General features: G+C 37.2%; 1 protein-coding gene across 1 annotated transcript in view; it reads left to right on the top strand.

Moving 5' to 3' along the window:
* The window catches only part of CACNA2D3 (calcium voltage-gated channel auxiliary subunit alpha2delta 3), a 389866-nt gene that overhangs the window by 170287 nt on the left and 201717 nt on the right, over nucleotides 1–17862 (top strand). The window contains exons 6-9 of the mRNA XM_053989736.1: nucleotides 1617–1748; nucleotides 3125–3185; nucleotides 3272–3422; nucleotides 11745–11819. Of these exons, the coding sequence (XP_053845711.1) occupies nucleotides 1617–1748; nucleotides 3125–3185; nucleotides 3272–3422; nucleotides 11745–11819 (419 nt within the window). The remainder of the gene's footprint in view (nucleotides 1–1616; nucleotides 1749–3124; nucleotides 3186–3271; nucleotides 3423–11744; nucleotides 11820–17862) is intronic.

Genomic DNA, 17862 nt, shown 5'->3' with positions numbered 1-17862 from the left:
GAATTAAACTTATAGATGAATTAAACTTTATCTCAGGATTGTGATGGTGAGTCAACAGTGCCACTGCAATTTTTAGTGATTTGGATACTCCATTATACATGAAGTATAAGAGCAGAATCAGAATATCAGGTTTTGAACTGGTACTGGGGAGTTCCTGTGGCCTGAGGAAGAGAATTCTCATTTTAATGCTCAGGTATAGTCCAAATGCTGAAAGATGGGCTGATATTTTGGGTTGCTGACATAGGAGCATATTTTTGCAAACCAATGATAGATCTCAGTCTTGAGAGCTGATTTGTGACGTTTTAGTCACAGCTCATTATTGGGGTAACTACAGATTGGGAAACCACTGGACAATGGGTTTTGCCACCTAGGCAGGACTGAAGTTAGTGGCCTTGGACCAGTGACATCAGTTTGTTTGATATGTGTCTGCTGTGGCAGATTTTAAGTGTATATGTCATCTTCTAGAGAAACAACTGCACTCCATGTGTTTTGTTGACCTTGCTTTTTCACCATTTCATCTATATAAACCTAAATATTTAGGTGAAAGCAACATGCAAAGCTGAGACATTTCCATTTTTCTGCTGTTTTTTCTTGATGAATGCAGGGGAAGATAACAATTTGCCTTTTTTCCACTCCATTAAAATCACATTTGAAGCAGTCTTCTAAAATCAGTACAGTGACATTATTTTGCAAGCTAATGGCTGCTTTATTTCAAATGCTTGAGCAAATGTTACTGTGTAGTCATGTATGCACACTTTTGCAAATTAAATAATGCATCTGTGATTTCACTTCTTTTTTTTCCTTTCTATTCTGCTGATTTCACATAAGATTGAACTGAGAATATCCTGTATCTTAATTGTTTCTCACCTTTCAAAATTCTCAGTTTGAAATCCAATAACTTTCTAAGACATGTTCATTGATTTCTCATTTCCCACTATTGAACCAAATCTGCAGCATAAAAACATACTTGAGCAGCCTGGGGTTTTAGGGACTGATAGATGGGGATATTTTAAACAGAACAGTTTCAACATCAGGGATTTGCTTTGTAGTTCTCTTTCTATGGAAATAAAAACTAACTGGGTAATTGTTGTGGAATGCGGGTTCAGTGTTTTCCAAATAACAACTAGTGGTATTTGCCATGAGATGTTGTGTTTTTATGCATATTCAAGTGCAAAAGAAAAGGTATTTCACTTTCTGTTCCAACAGAAAAGCTTTCAAACATCACCAAATTTAATGTTTAAAAAAATAAAGTGTTGCCATGAGACATTCCATGCATTTAGGGAAGGTTCATTGAGTAAATAATCTAAATTAGATTGACTTGTTTATGTTCTCCAGAACAAGCAATGTGGTGGTTCAAGATAGATGCTCTAAAGAGCAATTTTAACTTATCTAAAAAGTAGTACCAGGTTTCTCTGCTCTATTCAAGCCATACTTCTGTTCTTTAAGTGAATTACTTATTTTGGATCACTTATTTGACAAAGGAAACTAAAATTGTTCTGCAGCAGTTTTCAGTCAATAGACTTTTGGGTATTGAATAAGCTGAAGATGGTAAAGTTTATGGGATTCTACTTAATAAAATCACTTTTCATTGTGTGTGTGTTATTTTTTTTTTCCAGATCCAGCCATTGTAAATGGAGTTTATTGGTCAGAATCTTTAAATAAGGTGTTCGTTGATAACTTTGATCGTGACCCTTCTCTCATCTGGCAGTACTTTGGAAGTGCAAAAGGATTTTTCAGGCAATATCCAGGTAGGAAGAAGAAAAGTTTTAAAAATGCAATAAAGAATTCCATGGCTGCATTGAGTATTGTCCCAAATCCTGACTGCCACAGATAATTGCAGGTTTGATTTTACTTAATCTAGTTCTTAGAGAGATTTCCAATCAACATTTTGAAAAATTTGAGATTTTTCTACCAATTTCTATTTGGAGGTGAAACCCTCATGATAACTCATGTACTCATAAAAATTTCAATTCAGATAGACATATACAGACATGTGAAAAATAACTTCCAAATAGACTGTGAGAGGGAGAGCAAAACGATTAGAGCCTTCATATAGTAGTAAGCTTGAATTCTGTGCTCTATCAATGTACACAGGAAGACTTCATCATTATTTGTTGTTTTATTTTTGAACTTCCACCTAACCTGGCAGATTTGCATTTAAAAATTTTAAAAAAACTTGTTTGAAAGTTTATTTTCACACCAGTTGTAATAAAATGCAATCATATCACTTGTATTATTTCTATAGAAATAGATTAAAACTTCTATGGCTGCCTATTAAGTTTTATGTTCAATCCTATACAAAATTTACCACATTATAAACTATGAAGTTAAATAAACTGATTTTCAGCTTCTGTAACTTTGAATCAGGCTCATAGTGGGTATTGTTCCTTTGGCTGCTGTGGTTCAGCAACTCATGTTTCTCTAAGTCTTGAGTTTAAGCAAGTTCACTATAAGCCTGTATGTCTGAAAGTGGCTGAGAGTAATGGCTACGACATCTGTGTTAGTTTTAGATTATATTTCACTTCCCAAGCTTCATGATATTTCAAATATTAGTCCTCATTTTCAAGGCTATTTCTTATTTTCTGCTAGAAAATGAGTGCAAAAAGCAGGAAGAGTTCCCTTGTCACTTTTTTTCCTTGGAGATTTTTAAATCATTTTTCTTCTGACCCACAACTAGGAGATGTTACCTCTTCATAGTGATGCGAGTGAAAATTCAGAGTATGACCTGTGAGTGAAGCAAGCAGTGTAAGGGGAGCTGCTGCAGCCAGCCTTGGGTTGGAAGTGCTCAAGGTCTGGAAAGGACTTGGCAAGATGTGATAAATCTTGCCAGCACCAAAGACCAAGAATGGCAAGAATTTTGAGAAAATAGTGCAATGAACTGAAGGCCTGAAGAGGTTTCACCTTACAGTAGACTGAAAAGGAGTGAGGAAAGAAATTATTTCTGGTTGCCCTATACTAGGAACTTTTCTTCCCTCCTGTATTTCCTATGTTATGATGGCACTGTCTGTTAGATTAAAGTATGAAACTCCATTAACTGCTACTTAACCCAAATATCAGAGATACATTTTCCACAGGTACTGTGAAAATTTAATTTAATATTTTATCCTCTGCTTTTTTTAAACAGGAATTAAATGGGAACCTGATGAGAATGGAGTCATTGCATTTGACTGCAGAAACAGAAAGTGGTATGCAATTGATGACTGCCACTGTTTAAGAAATTTGAAATGATGAAAAGTTCAGTATTTAAAAGAAGTTTTGTCTTTCATGTCAGGTACATCCAGGCAGCAACTTCTCCAAAAGATGTGGTAATTTTAGTGGATGTCAGTGGCAGTATGAAAGGGCTTCGCTTGACTATTGCAAAACAGACAGTTTCATCTATTTTGGATACCCTTGGAGATGATGACTTCTTCAATATAATTGCTGTGAGTGTCTCAGGATTTTTTTTTTTTATTATTTTTCTTCCATCATTTCTTGCTATCAGTTATGTTTTACTTCACTCAAGCCACTTGAAAAATATTGCAGACAGGTGATGGATGACATCTGAACCCACTTGACAGACACTCTGTTTTTTCAGGGCAAGTTTCTTCAAGTGTCAGAAATTTCAGGCTGCTTGTCTGTGACTTGCAATTTGAAATCCTTTAAAGAAGTAGTCTTCACTCTGGGGTTGCAAAGAATATTTTTTTGGGTTGTTTGTTTTTTTGGTTTTTTTTGGTTTTTTTTTGCTTGAACTTGGTATATTATTTTAACTTCAGGGTGTGTCTGCCTCCCTCCTGCTTTTCTGCCTCAGCTTCTGCAATACAGTGCAAACTACTAAATGGGTGAAATGTCAGAATTAATAGATTCAGATTTTAGCTTTAGCTAAGGCTTGCATGATGTGATAAAATGCCAGCATAACTCCTCAATGTTCATGTTCTGGTCTGAAATGTATGTCTGTGTAAGTTGTGTCGAGGGGTTGCTGGTGTTTAACAGCAGTGAGAAATCAGATCCTCAGCAGCTCCTCTTGTGTACGGTACTGAGTTTTCCGTGCTGCACGTACAAATTTTAAAGCTGTGACAAGAGGCTGGTTTTACTGTACTTAAGAGTAATGGGATTAATCTTGTGGGTAAGGATGACTTCAACAAACCCAAAACTGACATCAGAACTATGATTTGCAGGGGAGGGAAGGGAGGAGGAATTGGTTGTTACATAAATTTTCTTTTGCTGATATTCTCTTGCTAATACTTTGTAAAAAAATGGTTTTCTCCAATGCGTAAATGTCTTCAGCTTCTTGACTATAAGGAAGATTTTGGCCTTTTTGTTTTTTGCTACAAGGGAAGTGTCCTTTGTGTACTAAATTAAATGACCTCAGATACACAAGTGTAAATCATTAGGATTGTCTAGAAAATTAAGTATATGTGCATGAAGTATATGTACATATACTGTATTTTAACACATAGCAAGCAGTTCAGACTATCATATCAATCTCTTTGCATGATAATTGCATAATTAGCAGAAACTCATGTTGTATAAAGATATAATTACGTACTTTTATCAAAAAAAGATTTACTGTCCTTAAAAAAAAAGTGATTAACTGTAATCTAAATAACTGCTGTTAGTTAAAAGAATGTTTCAACTAGAGTAATTACTAAGATGCCTGACCAGCTGGTTCTGGTGTTTAATCTGTGTTTATCAGTAGTTGTAACAGTTACTGTGAACTATGTAGGAAGAAAAAAAAAAGTTGGTTTTTTAAGTGAAAATTTTACTTTGAGAAAATCAAAAGGCTCATCTATAACCAAAAAAAAAAAAGTAAAAACATATGTAACTTGAATCCAAACTAATGATTTTGCCTAAGTAGTACAGTGGAAATATTGGGCAAATGCTTTTTAAAAGTAAGTATGGAAAAGCTAATCATCACTTTTCCCAATTTAAAGTTTATTTGAAAATGAGCTGAGTGTATAGAACGCCATGGAGCCACGGAATTTTTTACATAACTTATTGTCAAATTACACAAGCTGAATTTGTGTTGAGAAAAGGAAAGAATCACCCACCTGAGCCTTTCCTCCCAGCTGCACAGGCTGAAATTGTGCCCAACCCCTCTGTGGGGCCAGTCCCAGCACCTGGGCTGCCCCTCAGGCTCTCCCCTCTCAGGGTGAGGTGCAAGGCAGCTGAGCCAAGGGCTGGTGTCCAGCAGCAGCTCTGTCTCTGCAGCTTCTCACTGCCCCTCCTCGCTGGCCCTTCCCTCTCGTTGTTGTCCCTTCAGCTGGGTCACCCCTGGCCACTGTCCCTCAGCGTGTCCCCACCTCAGCCTGGCTCCCTCAGTGGTGTCCTCACCCTGGCGTGGGTCAGCCACAGCCCCCGGTGTCCAGCAGCACACCCCTTTCACCATGATGTTTTCCCAGCTGTGTTTCCAGATGTTTCCAGCTGCTGATGGCTCTTTCCAGGCACTACAGCCCCCAGCCTGCTGTGCCTCCACTCGGGCACCTTGCAGTGTCCCAAGCTGGTGCTGGCTGTGAGGGCACAGGGCACTTTGTGGCCCTCTCCAACACTGCAGCCCTCCTGCAGTGCTTGGCTAGTATCAGAAATTCTGAATTTTTAGAAAGAAAACTAATTACTGTGCTAATTACAGCATTCATCTGAGGTAATTTTTTCCTCTGTAGGTTCTCTCCTCTCTAGAACCTCTCTTAGGATGGATATGTGTGTGTTTGTTTAAATAAGTAGAAACAACAATGGAGAATGTGATTTTATGCTTATGAGCTCAGCTGTTTAATTTCATTAGGATGTTGATGTGCAAATACGAACTTGAAGGTGTTCATTGCATTGAAAGAGGTACCACAGAAATGTTGGGGAACAAGGAGAGCCTGACAGGAGTGGAGGAGAGGGGGTAAAGAGCTGTCCTGTTGCCTCGGGGTTCTGCAGGAAGAGTTTGTAGGGAGTTGTTTGTACTATGTCGTGGAATTGTGGAATATGCCAAGTTAGAAGGCATCCATCAGCCTCATCAAGTCTGACTCCTGGCCCTGCACAGGACACCCCAAGAATCCCACCACATGCCTGAGAGTGTTTGCCAAACATTCCTTGGACTCTGTCAGGCTTGATGCCGTGACCACTCCCCTGGAAACCTGTTCATTCCCTCTGGGTGAAAAATCTTTTCCTGTATGTAATCTAAACCTCCCTTGACTCAACTTCCTCTTGCTCTCTCACAAGGCAAAAAAATAACAGTGTAAACAAACAATTTTTTTTTTTTTGCTTGAAAATAGACCAAACTAGCAAGAGAGACCTGTGGTGTGTACAAGAGAGTGGGCCTTTCAATGAGGAATGGCACAGGTAGGCTGGGGCTGAACCATGAACTGCTTTCAAAATGTGCTGTGTGAAAGACATAGTGAGGGGACACAGCAAAGCCAGTCACTGTGATTTATGTTATCTGCAGAAATTGCTTCCGAGGCATTGCTTTGACCAAGTGCCAGCAGGGTAAATGAAATTTGTCAAGAACCGAGATGTTCCAGTGATCAAAACATGAGACAACAAAGCCCACACAAGAGGCTGCTTGGTGTGAAAGCCTTTAAAATCCCATACAGCTTTTATCTGTAGACAAATGTTTGAGTGAGATTGTATCTTTGTAATTCAGGCATAGCCTGCTGATGTGACAGCAGTTTCATTTGAAGGTAGGAGACACATATGTCAGTCCAAGAAATCCCCTCTGTAGGAGCTCATCCCCTCTGTCTCCAGAGCTGTCCAGCTGTGCAGTGTGTGCAAAAATGGATCTGCTGTGCCCAGAGGGTGGAGACCAAACCTTCACACAGCACACAGCTGAGCCTTGCTCAGACCGACTGCCCTGAAAGGCCACTCCAAAGTGGTGCTCTGAGAGGGCTCCTGGGCATCTGGAAGTCTCAGACAAATGGCCAAGTACCTCCTCTCTCCCCAGCCCAAAGTCTGAGGTGGAATAAGAGCTTTACTAGTGTGGGAAATCTGGACAAACTGTCTGTACTTTCTAGATGAAGCAACATTTTGAACTTGAATGACCATGACTGTCAGGATGGCTTTATTATCCACAGTGATTAACAAAGTGAATACTTGCATGTATTTCTGTATACATATAGATAGATATAAATGTATATATATCAGAAAGCAGAATTCACTGCAGGTCCTTCCAGAGAATAAACATAGAAGGATAATGTTGAAGATCATTTTAGCTTTCATGGGTAGTTTGTTGCAATATCCATCTGAAATTGATGGACTAGATGATTGAATTGCAAAAAAAATTATTGAAATACAAGAGTGATTTTGTGCTGCCTATGTTAAAATTTAAGGTCAGTTCACTGGTGCATGAACAGAGATATCTGCAACAATGAAAGAAAAGGCATGTTTTTCCAATTCACTTTGAAGTATAATTTCAAGTCAAGCATTAAATTAACAACATTATCATAAAATGAGTACTAATTTTGTCAAATGCTGAAATTTTAAAAATGGTTTTATACAAACTCTACACTGAATTAGCAAAATATTAACCGAGCCAAGAATGTTAAATTAACTTTACTGCTTTAGACACACCCTTTTAGCAAAATTGATTAGAATAAAAGCATTTTTTAATTTAAAGCACAGTAGTATAGCTCCCAGTATTAATATGTAGAATTTTCCAATATAAATAGTTTTTCAGCCTGCCTGAATAATCAGATTCTGTAGAGTTGATATGTGAGCTGGCTGACAAAGAGAGGCAGCCAAAATGCACCTCCATATGAAGTCTCCAAGCAGTGGCCTGTGCTTGTGTGCCACTTGTTTGGCACAGTAAACTGTGGAAACACCAATTCCTTTGGTTCTTTTTCTGTATTGGCTCCTTAGGCTGGGCTGAATTGGATATCTGAATATGCTTTAATATAATGTGAAATCTTTATCTGTGTATTGTTGCACAACAAAATGGAAATTTAATTTATTTCTGTGAACCTTGTGCCAGGCAGCTTAAATGTGACAAAGAAGAAATATGGAAAATGCTAAGGAAGATGTATGCTACTTGTGTAGGTGTGCTAAAATCGTATATATATCTCATTTTCAGAATATGAATAGTATCTTATTATAGAATGTAGGCCAGCAGCTCTCTAAATAATTATATGGTTTCTCTTAGTCCACATTTTAGCATGCTTACATTTTTATGCCTATTGTGCAAAGAAATAAGAAGAGAGACAAAATAATGTGAAGTAGTAAGACAGATAACTATAACTATGTAAATAAAATAAGTATCAGTGTAATTACATGTTTAAATTACAAAAGTAACCCGCGGTTTTCGAAGAGGAGCCCAGAAAACAAGGTAATTAATCTTTACATCCCTCCCCTCAGCAAAACACAGGCTATTCCCAGCTGTTGTGCAGGTATCAGCTCTCCCAGCTGCTGTCATGTGCAAAGATGTCACATGCCAGGGCATGGAACACTGGGCAATGTGAGAAAACACCATAATGCAAGAACTCTTGGAAAGCCAAATGCAGGCTTTCACTGAGGTAAATTAACAGGACATCTCTACTGGGCATTGCTGGTGAAGTCAGCAGTTGTTAATCAGATCAGGAAGTTACTTCACTAAATACAAAATTTCAAATGTCAGAATAAATGCAGGACTAAGACCAAATTACTGATGAAGTAGTGAGGAAGTGGAGGAGGGGTGAATTTCTTCACTTTTTGCACTTCAAAGATTTGGCACAGTTAAAAGAAAGGCATCACCAATATCACTGTACAACACCCTATGAAAAGGGCAAAGAAATCAAATATATGCTAGGAAGCAGAAGTTAGGTGTTCTACTAGAAAGTTACAGCTGTAGTAAGGATCTTATCAAGTGGGTGTGCAAGTTTAAGTAGCAAACACTGCTTGAATGCTTTCACATGTTACATCAGAAGTCCAGTTTTTGTGGACTTAGGCAGATGCTCTTTTGGGAATTTCATTAGGAACTGAAATAATTCTATCCAGTGAATTTTTCAATCTCTTTATATTTGAGATTTTAAAAAATTATCAGAAAGTGTATCCAATTAGTAAAGAGATAAAAAATAAAATAAATCATTAAAATGCACCCTTGCAAGAATTCAAACCTTAAGAAACTTCTACACTTTTTATATAAAGATTTTTCTTACAGTGCTTTCATTTGTATCTGTACAGTAGATGCACAACACAGAGAATACATCCAAGTTATGCTTGTTATCTTAGAATACCATTACCAAATATATTCCTTTTCACATGTTGGCACCATCCAGCTACTTTTGCCATGTATGCTACCTTGCTTAACATATTTTTGGTAGTAATAATCTCAAGGTGAATGAGATGCCACAACTGGAAATAGTGACACAATCTGTCTGGGTTTCAGAAGGATCAACATCTATGTTTTCTATGTGATTGTGTTCTCTGTGTGAGAATAAAAACTTTTAATTACCCTTTTCTGAAGCAGGTTGGTTCTATAAAGGGGGCTGTGAAGGGACTTGAAGCATGTGCTCTGTGAAAGTATCAGTGTCCTCGATCCTGCACAACTGTGGGACACTGACGGCTTAGTGGGAAACTGCTGGGAATCTCTCAGGGCTCTGGTGCTGCTGCAGTCTCTGTGAATAGCTTGATGGCATGAGTTACTCAAAACAGTAGTTAAATCTTACAGAGATCTAGTGGACAGAAATTACAACTATTTAGAGGCAAGGCTTGCTAGAGTAGGAAGTTGTTTCATTTATTTGCTGGTGGTTATAGACCTTAAAAAAATAAAGTGGTGTTGCTACAAAATCAGGAAACCTTGAGTTTATTACATACAAGTGTTTGAGCCTTTAGCATTTTATTGCATGTCGGTCAGTTGCAGACACTGTGCCTGGTATGTTATAAAGATAAATATTTACGCTCTTGTAGTTTCCAATGACAGCTACAGAGATAAAACTAAGAACAGGTTTAACTGGGAAGTATCTTGATTAGAGAACATATTGAGAAAAACCTGTGTATGACCAGAAAAAAACTTGGGAGCAGGGGCTGGTGTGCCAGAGTGTCACAGATTTTCAGTATTTTATTTCTTAAAATAGAATGGAGTATGGTCTTGTCTTTGGACTATAATAAGAGATGCTGTGTAGGTTTGGCAATATTATTTTGCAATGACTCTCAGTAGATAGATTGGAAAGTGGTCTGAAGAGAGAAACTACAGGGGAAAGTACATCATTTATCAGATCAATAAACTGTTATGAGGCTGAGATGCACATGGGACAGTGGCAGTGACTCTGAACTGTGCTAGAAGCCTTTGCCTTGTACTTTGTATTACCCATGGCACAATAGAAAAGTCCATACACTCTCACACATTGAAATAACATTGATGGCAATAAAACAATTAGGAAGCATGCAAATCTGCTGCAGAAATTCTGTGTATATATCATTAAAGTATTTTTTGCTTGTTTCTATATAACCAGTTTCTATGCTGATGCTGCTATAAATCATTGCTGTATATCCAGCAATAGCAAGTTACTCTGGGTTTATATTCCCTTATAGCTGAGGACTGAGTCTGGCACAGTGCCTCCATGCAGTTCAAATTAAATACTCTTCCCTGTGCAGGAGTAATTATGTGGTGATGAACGTGGTGAGCAGTGCACTGCTGGAATGAATGGTGACGACAGGTGTCCAAAGTGGTCAGGTTGCAGGGGTCTGTGGTGTAGAGAGGAGTGGTGCTAAGTTGAAGGAAGTGGAGCAAATTTGGAGCTACAGGCAGAGAGAGACAGTGAGAATTCACAGTGACAGAGACCCCTGCCTAAGCAGCTTTTTGTTACGAATCAGTCATTGGAGGGCTTTCTTTATTCCACTGAGGTGGAGAAAGAAGGGAGTAAATGGCGTACTATTAATCTAATGAAATATTGTCCCTAATTCGTTTTTTTTTTGTTGTTTACTGTAGATGTTCTGATTCACTTAATTGTTTATGAAAGGATGAAACCACCTAAAGCCTTACAGTTTGATCTGTGATAACTTATAAAATTATCTGCTTCTAAAGGAGATGAAATTAGGGGGAGAAGGAATTCAGTTAAGGCTCTATCTAGAAAACTATTTGTTGGGGGTACTGCTTTATTAATTTGACCTGTGTTGAAAGTTTTAAAAGATTGAAACAAGTTCAAATTTCAATCATCCATTACAAGTTCTACTGACTGCAGATGAGTTTTCTTTTTTTTTTTCAATGCTTAGGATGCTTCTGAATGTAGGAATAGGCTATTTAGCTTACCTACGCCTTGTGAGAAAAACAGATAATTCCTTCAAGATCTGTCATATATTCATGACTTTGTGTATAATAAGCCTCTCTGCTTGACTGAAATTTTGAAAATTGTCAGTCATTTATAGGATTGATTTAATTTACAGATTTTTTGGGGGGTAGTTGTTCCAGTATTAACCTTTTAAAATGTTAGGCATTGCCACAAATATTTTTCAGAACTTTTCTTATATGTAGAAAAGAATGATGAGTTCAGTTTGTGATGTATCAAACATGAGCTCTTAATATTATCCAGATTTCAATTTAAGGGATATTTTTGCCAGCTAGTGGTATATAGTACCCTTAAGTCCACCTGAGTTTTGGCATCCATTCAATGCTCCTTTAGAAATATAAACCTCTGAAAAATTAAGAATTATGTAAAAGGAAAAGAAATACCACAGCCAGTTTTCAAAAATGAACAAAATCCTTTTGTTCTTGCTTTCTGTGCTTATTTCATTCACTGTAATTCTAAGTCATTAAATTGACTTGTATCTTCCAAGCTTTTAATTAAATTTTTCATCATACTTTGTATTTCCCTCTGTAGTATAATGAAGAACTCCACTATGTAGAACCGTGTCTGAATGGAACATTAGTTCAAGCAGACAGAGCCAACAAAGAGGTAAGGAATGGAAGTAACAAAGCAATGGAGAGCTGGGATGCAGTGGGTGACAATGTGCTATAATGATCTTTTCCTAGTACAATGCATTCCATTATTAAAATTTATTAATTATTCTACTCATGCTATTTCAAAGAGTTTTATGTTACTCCACAGAAAGAAAGAAATAATCTCCTAGTCAATTTGGTTGAATAAACTTAATGGAAAATTGCAGGAGTCATTGAAAACATACTGTTAATAAAGTTTGGTAATTATTTTAAGTAAAATATTTCAAACACTTTAAATTGAACTATCGTTCTGTTAACAAAAATTACTGAGGAAGAGATTGTATTCTTAACTCAAAGTAACACTAAAATTGAAGCAAAATCTCCAAACAAATACCACAAGAATAAAAGAATTTAACATTCCAAATAGGCCTGTCAATGTAATAAAGTACTCATTCAAGAATGTTCTGTGAAAATATTCAGATTAGTTTCATCCTGCTAGAATTTTTTAGGAAAAAAATCCCATTATGGTGACTAAAGTGCAAATTTTATTTGAAGAGAGATTGCAGTATGAATCTGTAGCTTGAAGTTTAGTTTATTGCCTGACAGTTTTCTTCAGTGGTTCTGTGCAGGCACACTTCAGGAGCTGACGTAAAATTGTTTATGCCATGTGAAATTATGAAATATGATGGTTGAAAAGCCCTGTGATTCTTGTAGAAGGAAAGGCCTGTTAAAATGAGCCATGTCTGTTATTATACAGCCTCTTCCTTGCTAAGGCTTCCTGTCTTAGAGCTTGTCCATCTGTCCTGAGTCTGGTCTATGGCTGGAGCAGTCATAGTCTTTCTTTAAGTAGTTTCTATTTTCACTAAAAGAAAGTGAAAAGAAAAGTTTCAGCTCAACAGTGAATTCTGCTCAACACCCAGTGTGGTACTTCATTTGTGCTCAAGTTGTCTCTGATCAGGAAGTAGAGAACACAGCTCTGAAAACACCCTTTGGAGAGTGTCACTGCTGGGTCTCTTTATGTTTACCAAGACAAAATGATTTTGGTGTTGCTATACTGATCTTTACTCTGTTGCATTACTCCCAAGAGTTCTTTGCATTTTATCTATGTCTTACAGATAGTATTCTTCCTGGGCTTCTTCTTTTATATATTTGATATTTACCACTGTAGGTATCTAAATATCATTTGGTTGCTATGTGGGCATGAATTGTTTTTAATAATTTAATGCTGATTTCCCTCATTTTTGAATTGTGATGCAGCTTTCTAAATGAGCACTTTATTGTGGGTACATCCAATGAGCCACATGAAATATGTGCAAATTCTAGATGCAGACCTAAAGATTCAAATGTATTGCTAAGATGTCCTGTCTGGAATTAATCCTACAGTTAACCTTTCTGTCATTCTGCAACTGATCAAAATGCAGATTACCCCATACCCATATGTTACTTAATGTCAGATTTATTTTAATTTAATTGATCAAAAAGCTTTTATGCCACCCAGATGATGCTCAGATTTTAAGAAAAGAGCTCAATTTTTCAAAATAACTAATTAAATTTCATATTTTGTTTTTCAGAGTAAATGTTGATATAATTTCTGGATAGGAAATTTATTTATTTATTTATTTACAGAATAACTTTGTCCTTTGTCTATAAACTGAGGAAACAAGGTTTGGGGAAATAATTAAATATGACCTTTTTCTAGTTGGTTATATTAGTGAGGTAGTTTGTGTTCTTTCCTTGAAAGGCCAAAACTAAAAAAAAAACAAACCTGAGATAGGTAGCATGCAATAGTTTGGTGCATTTGTGCATACCTTGACTTTGCCAATCTTCATTTCTTTCTTATATGTGAGCTTATATGTTCTTATATCATTTTTCTAGACACCGTAATGAAGTTAAAACTTTATTTGCCTAAACACTAGAAGGCACAAAAGTTCCATTGTCCCCAGTATAGCTCAGAGTACAAAGTAGAGATTGTCCAAGGAGGTGGACAGCCACTTAATCCTACATGAGTAATTCGGTTATCATGCTCCTGAACCCAGTTAAAAACAGCTTTCTGAAATATCTGATACTGTTGTAAGATGTGATACTGTGTGATTTGACTGTACTGACACAGCAAATTTACCTGGGGGCCTCATCAAAAACTCACTGAATTAACTGGAGAAGTTTCTCTTGAATTCATAGCTCTTTGGTCAGGCCCATAGAAAAAAGATGTCCTCAAATGTTGTTCATGTGCACATTCCAAAACCGGTCCAGAGCTATCAGAGTATTTAGCTGTGTTTTGGAACTCATCAAAAGTATTCAGCTGTTTGGGTTATAACTTTTATTTCTGTGAGTCTCACAGATACACCAGACTGCTCCTGTAGTTTTTTTTTTGGTGGTTTTTTTTTTGTTTTGTTTTGTTTTGTTTTGTTTTTGTAATTGCCATTGTTCCATTGTAATATCAGAGCAAAAGTAGATAAAATTGCACTTTCTCAACCAGTCTTACAAGGTAAATAGTTCTTTGGAAGTTCACTGGTAATAATAATAACTCTTTATTTTCTTTTGTTTATTAAATGTTAAAAAGCCAAGAAAAATATCAAGACAAACACTGTGTTTTGTAGCTTTTCCAAGCAGTCATTATCAGCATGTGACCACATTTCTGTACTGGCAAAGTAGAGCAGAAGATTGACAGGCAATGTTTTGATACAATCTATTGCTTCAGTTTACATTTCTCTACATCTGCCTGATTTTTTTTTTTTAATTCCAACCCAGGTCTGAAAATGTAGCTATATATTTGGTTCAGAACTTTCTATCCTTCATTTTTATGTCAAATGTTCTCAACTGAATGGGTGCAAGGCTGATCACATCTGTTAGTATAAGCTTTTCTAGCACCAAAAGAAATACAAGTATTTAAAAAAAAGTTAGAACACTTTTTTTCTTTAGCTGGCAAATATCTATTCTCAAATGCTGACTTTAAATGGAAACAATTAAAATTTGCTGTAATGGTATTTCATATTGCTATAGTTTTCTTTTATGTGGAAAGAGGAGATGCGTGATGCTGATGATTGCAGGGACTGAATTTTTAACAGTTCACTCCACCACTCTTTTATGTTGCTATTCATAGTCCTGACCTTTCTTAAGACACGTATCACTTAATGCAGCACTGTGGCTGGAAACGTGCATGGAACCAAATAATTTTACCAAACTATTAGCTTATGCTGAATAAACTTGAGTTTCTACCATTTTGGCAATATATTTCTCTCTGTCTCTTTTTTTTTTTTTTTTTTTAACCATAATACACGAGATAAAAAATCCCCATTAAATGACCCTTAAGGAAAAAATCCCCCCTGTGACATACACGGATGCACACCCCAGTTCTTGCTGACTGCATCTTGCCACGTTCATCTGACACCACTTGTACCAAACAGACAGTTCTTAGGAGCAGAGATAAGAAATTACTCTGAGATGTTTGGAGCTTTTAATCTCACGAGGAAGGCAGCTGTCTCAATAACTCCAAATAAAAATTGCTCTCACAGGATCAGTACCTCAGTCTATACATGTCTTGAAATTATTTATTGAAGAACTACTTTGCTGTCTTTCTGCAAGGCTCAGATGTTTTCAGATGGAATCTTTCCACTCTGAGGACGTCACTTAAACGTGCTGAATGGCGTTCTTTGGATCGTGTTTAAACTCTCAACTTTAACAAAACAAAGAAGCAGAATCTAGAAGAATAGCTGTCCTTATCACTTGCACCTCATTTGTAGAGAGCTGAAGGGCAAACCCGGCTTCTCAGCAGAATAAATTAAATTATACTGACTTGGCGCAGCCGGGCCAGGGCTGGGTGTGGGGAGAGACCAAGTCCTCCTTTTTAGGGAGAACCGAATGTGGTGTTTGCTCCTGCTGAGAGGGCTCTGTGGTGCCAGCACAGCCAGCCCCGCTCCTGCCAAGCCCTTCCCAGCCACAGCCTTGGCTCTCCAAGGTCCAGGCGTGAGTGGATCCTGGGTTTGGCACCTGCAGCAGCCCCAGGCGGCTGGGCTACAGCCAGAGCCTCTTCTGCTCCCATCCCCAGCCTGTCTAGGTAAAACGAGACCTGGGAGCATCTTCAGGGAATGGAAGGATTTGTTTGTAGGCTGCAGGAAACAGGTTCAGCCTCAGGGCTTATAGCAGCCTGGGAAATGAGTGCTTCTTAGTGGTGCTGGTGCTGAATATTCAGTGGGATTAGGGGTAGCAAATAAACATGCTCGTTCACATTCAGGGATGGGTTGCAGGAACTCTTATCCATAATGTTCAGGGAATGTAATAGGCTGCCACAGAGCCAGACTTTCAGAAAATACAATTAGTCGAAAGAAAGAAAGAGAGAAAGAGAAAGCTGTCTGATTTATACATTTTCTCATTGAAACACTATCACTCTTGATCTCCTCCCTACCTCTTCTCTTTTTGGGGGGGAATCAGTACTGTAAACACAGTGCTCATTCCACACATTGGCTCTAGAACACTTGCCATTATTTCATTATTTTCTGGACCACAGTAGTAAGGGAACTACCTACCTAAAAGAAAAAAAAATCCATTCTCATTAAAGAATGAAAAAGCATTTAAAGCATTGTAGCTCTCTTATATCTACTCTGTGGTGACACTTTCCCTTCAGTAACATATTTATTTTCCTATTGCAACCACCAGGAAAGATATTACAAAGCCAACTTCAGTTCCATCCCACTCCTTCCATTTTTCTTTGTCTTTCAGGTAGGAACACATACCTTAGAGTAAATCTGTACAAATATACATTTGTACAGAACAGAACATATACATTAGAGTAAATCTGTACAAAGTGCACACAGAGGAAAGAAGCTGCATTTCCCTTTGAATAACATCCCAAGTATTATTGATGAAGCATTATTTTCCTCTAAAATATGTTTTATTCCATTTGCATCTTTACTTAAATTAATAGTTAAGGTTCAACTGGAATGTCTGAACTGAACTCTCTTCTCACAGCTATATTAGTAAGGGGTGAAAAGTTAAGACTTCTTAATTTATATGGTAATGGAGCTCAAGTTAGCCAAAGATTCTTGATCCTGCATCATTTTGTTAAGTAAAGAGATTAGTTAGACAGAAAATAAAATCTAGCATCAGTACTTTTACCTTTGCCATGTTCAGCCTGGCTAAATGAATGTTTTGAAGACTGGTACAGATTTCATAGTGATTGGTGTAGCAAAAGCAGGAATGTTTTTTGAACAAACCTAACCCCATACAAGTAAGTTAGGGGTTACTTGATCAAGACCACTCCTTTGTTAAAGCATTAATAAATGTCTGCTATATTACAGTAGATTTTTGAGGGATATCAAATACATTTAGTATCATTAAGCATTTTAATGTTTAACACATCCATGCATTTTTGTGATGGGAAAGGAGCAAAGGCAGGAGAAAACACGTTTTAGGCCTGAATCTCCAGCATGTAACATGCTTTTCTTTAAGAAAGTGTGAAGATACTTTGAAAGAACTAACAGTTTAAGCATCTAGACCTCATCTCTGCCAGCTGAAAGAACAGCTAAGTAATGCAGGCTTGAGTTGTAAATCTTCATTTAACTTTATGTTTTTTTACTGCTGGCAACAACCTACAAGGAGGAGATGCTAGTATAATTTGTGTAATCTATGTAGAAACTTCCCCAGGTTTTGAGCAAACTGCAGTTTTACTTTCCTGCAAAACTGCTAGTTCTGTAAGTGCTTGTTGTGTGTATTTTTGAGAGCAATGAGGATCTAATTGAACCTGGAATTTCTGTCAGGTACACTTCAGAAAGCATTATTCTTTTCAGAAACCTTATTCAATGGAGTTTGCTTCATGTATTTGTGAAAGACAAAGTTAGAATTCAAATATGTTTGTGTTTTGATATGACAGTAATGTGAGTGGTGTTAATGTATATGCCACCAGTTTTCCTAAGATACACATAGGGATCTCAGTACTAGAATTCTTCCAAGATAGAGTGTTTCAACTTTCATTTTACAATGGGAGAATTCAGTAATTTGTTTTTGGAATAATTTGGAATAATCAGGTGATATGGCAGGTGTCACTCTGTCTCCACTTATTTCTA

Source organism: Vidua macroura, chromosome 13, assembly GCF_024509145.1.
Source record: "Vidua macroura isolate BioBank_ID:100142 chromosome 13, ASM2450914v1, whole genome shotgun sequence".
NCBI classification, from domain to species: Eukaryota; Metazoa; Chordata; class Aves; order Passeriformes; family Viduidae; genus Vidua; species Vidua macroura.
The sequence above is the reverse complement of the archived record's forward strand: the minus strand, read 5'-3'. Positions and strand labels throughout refer to the sequence as shown.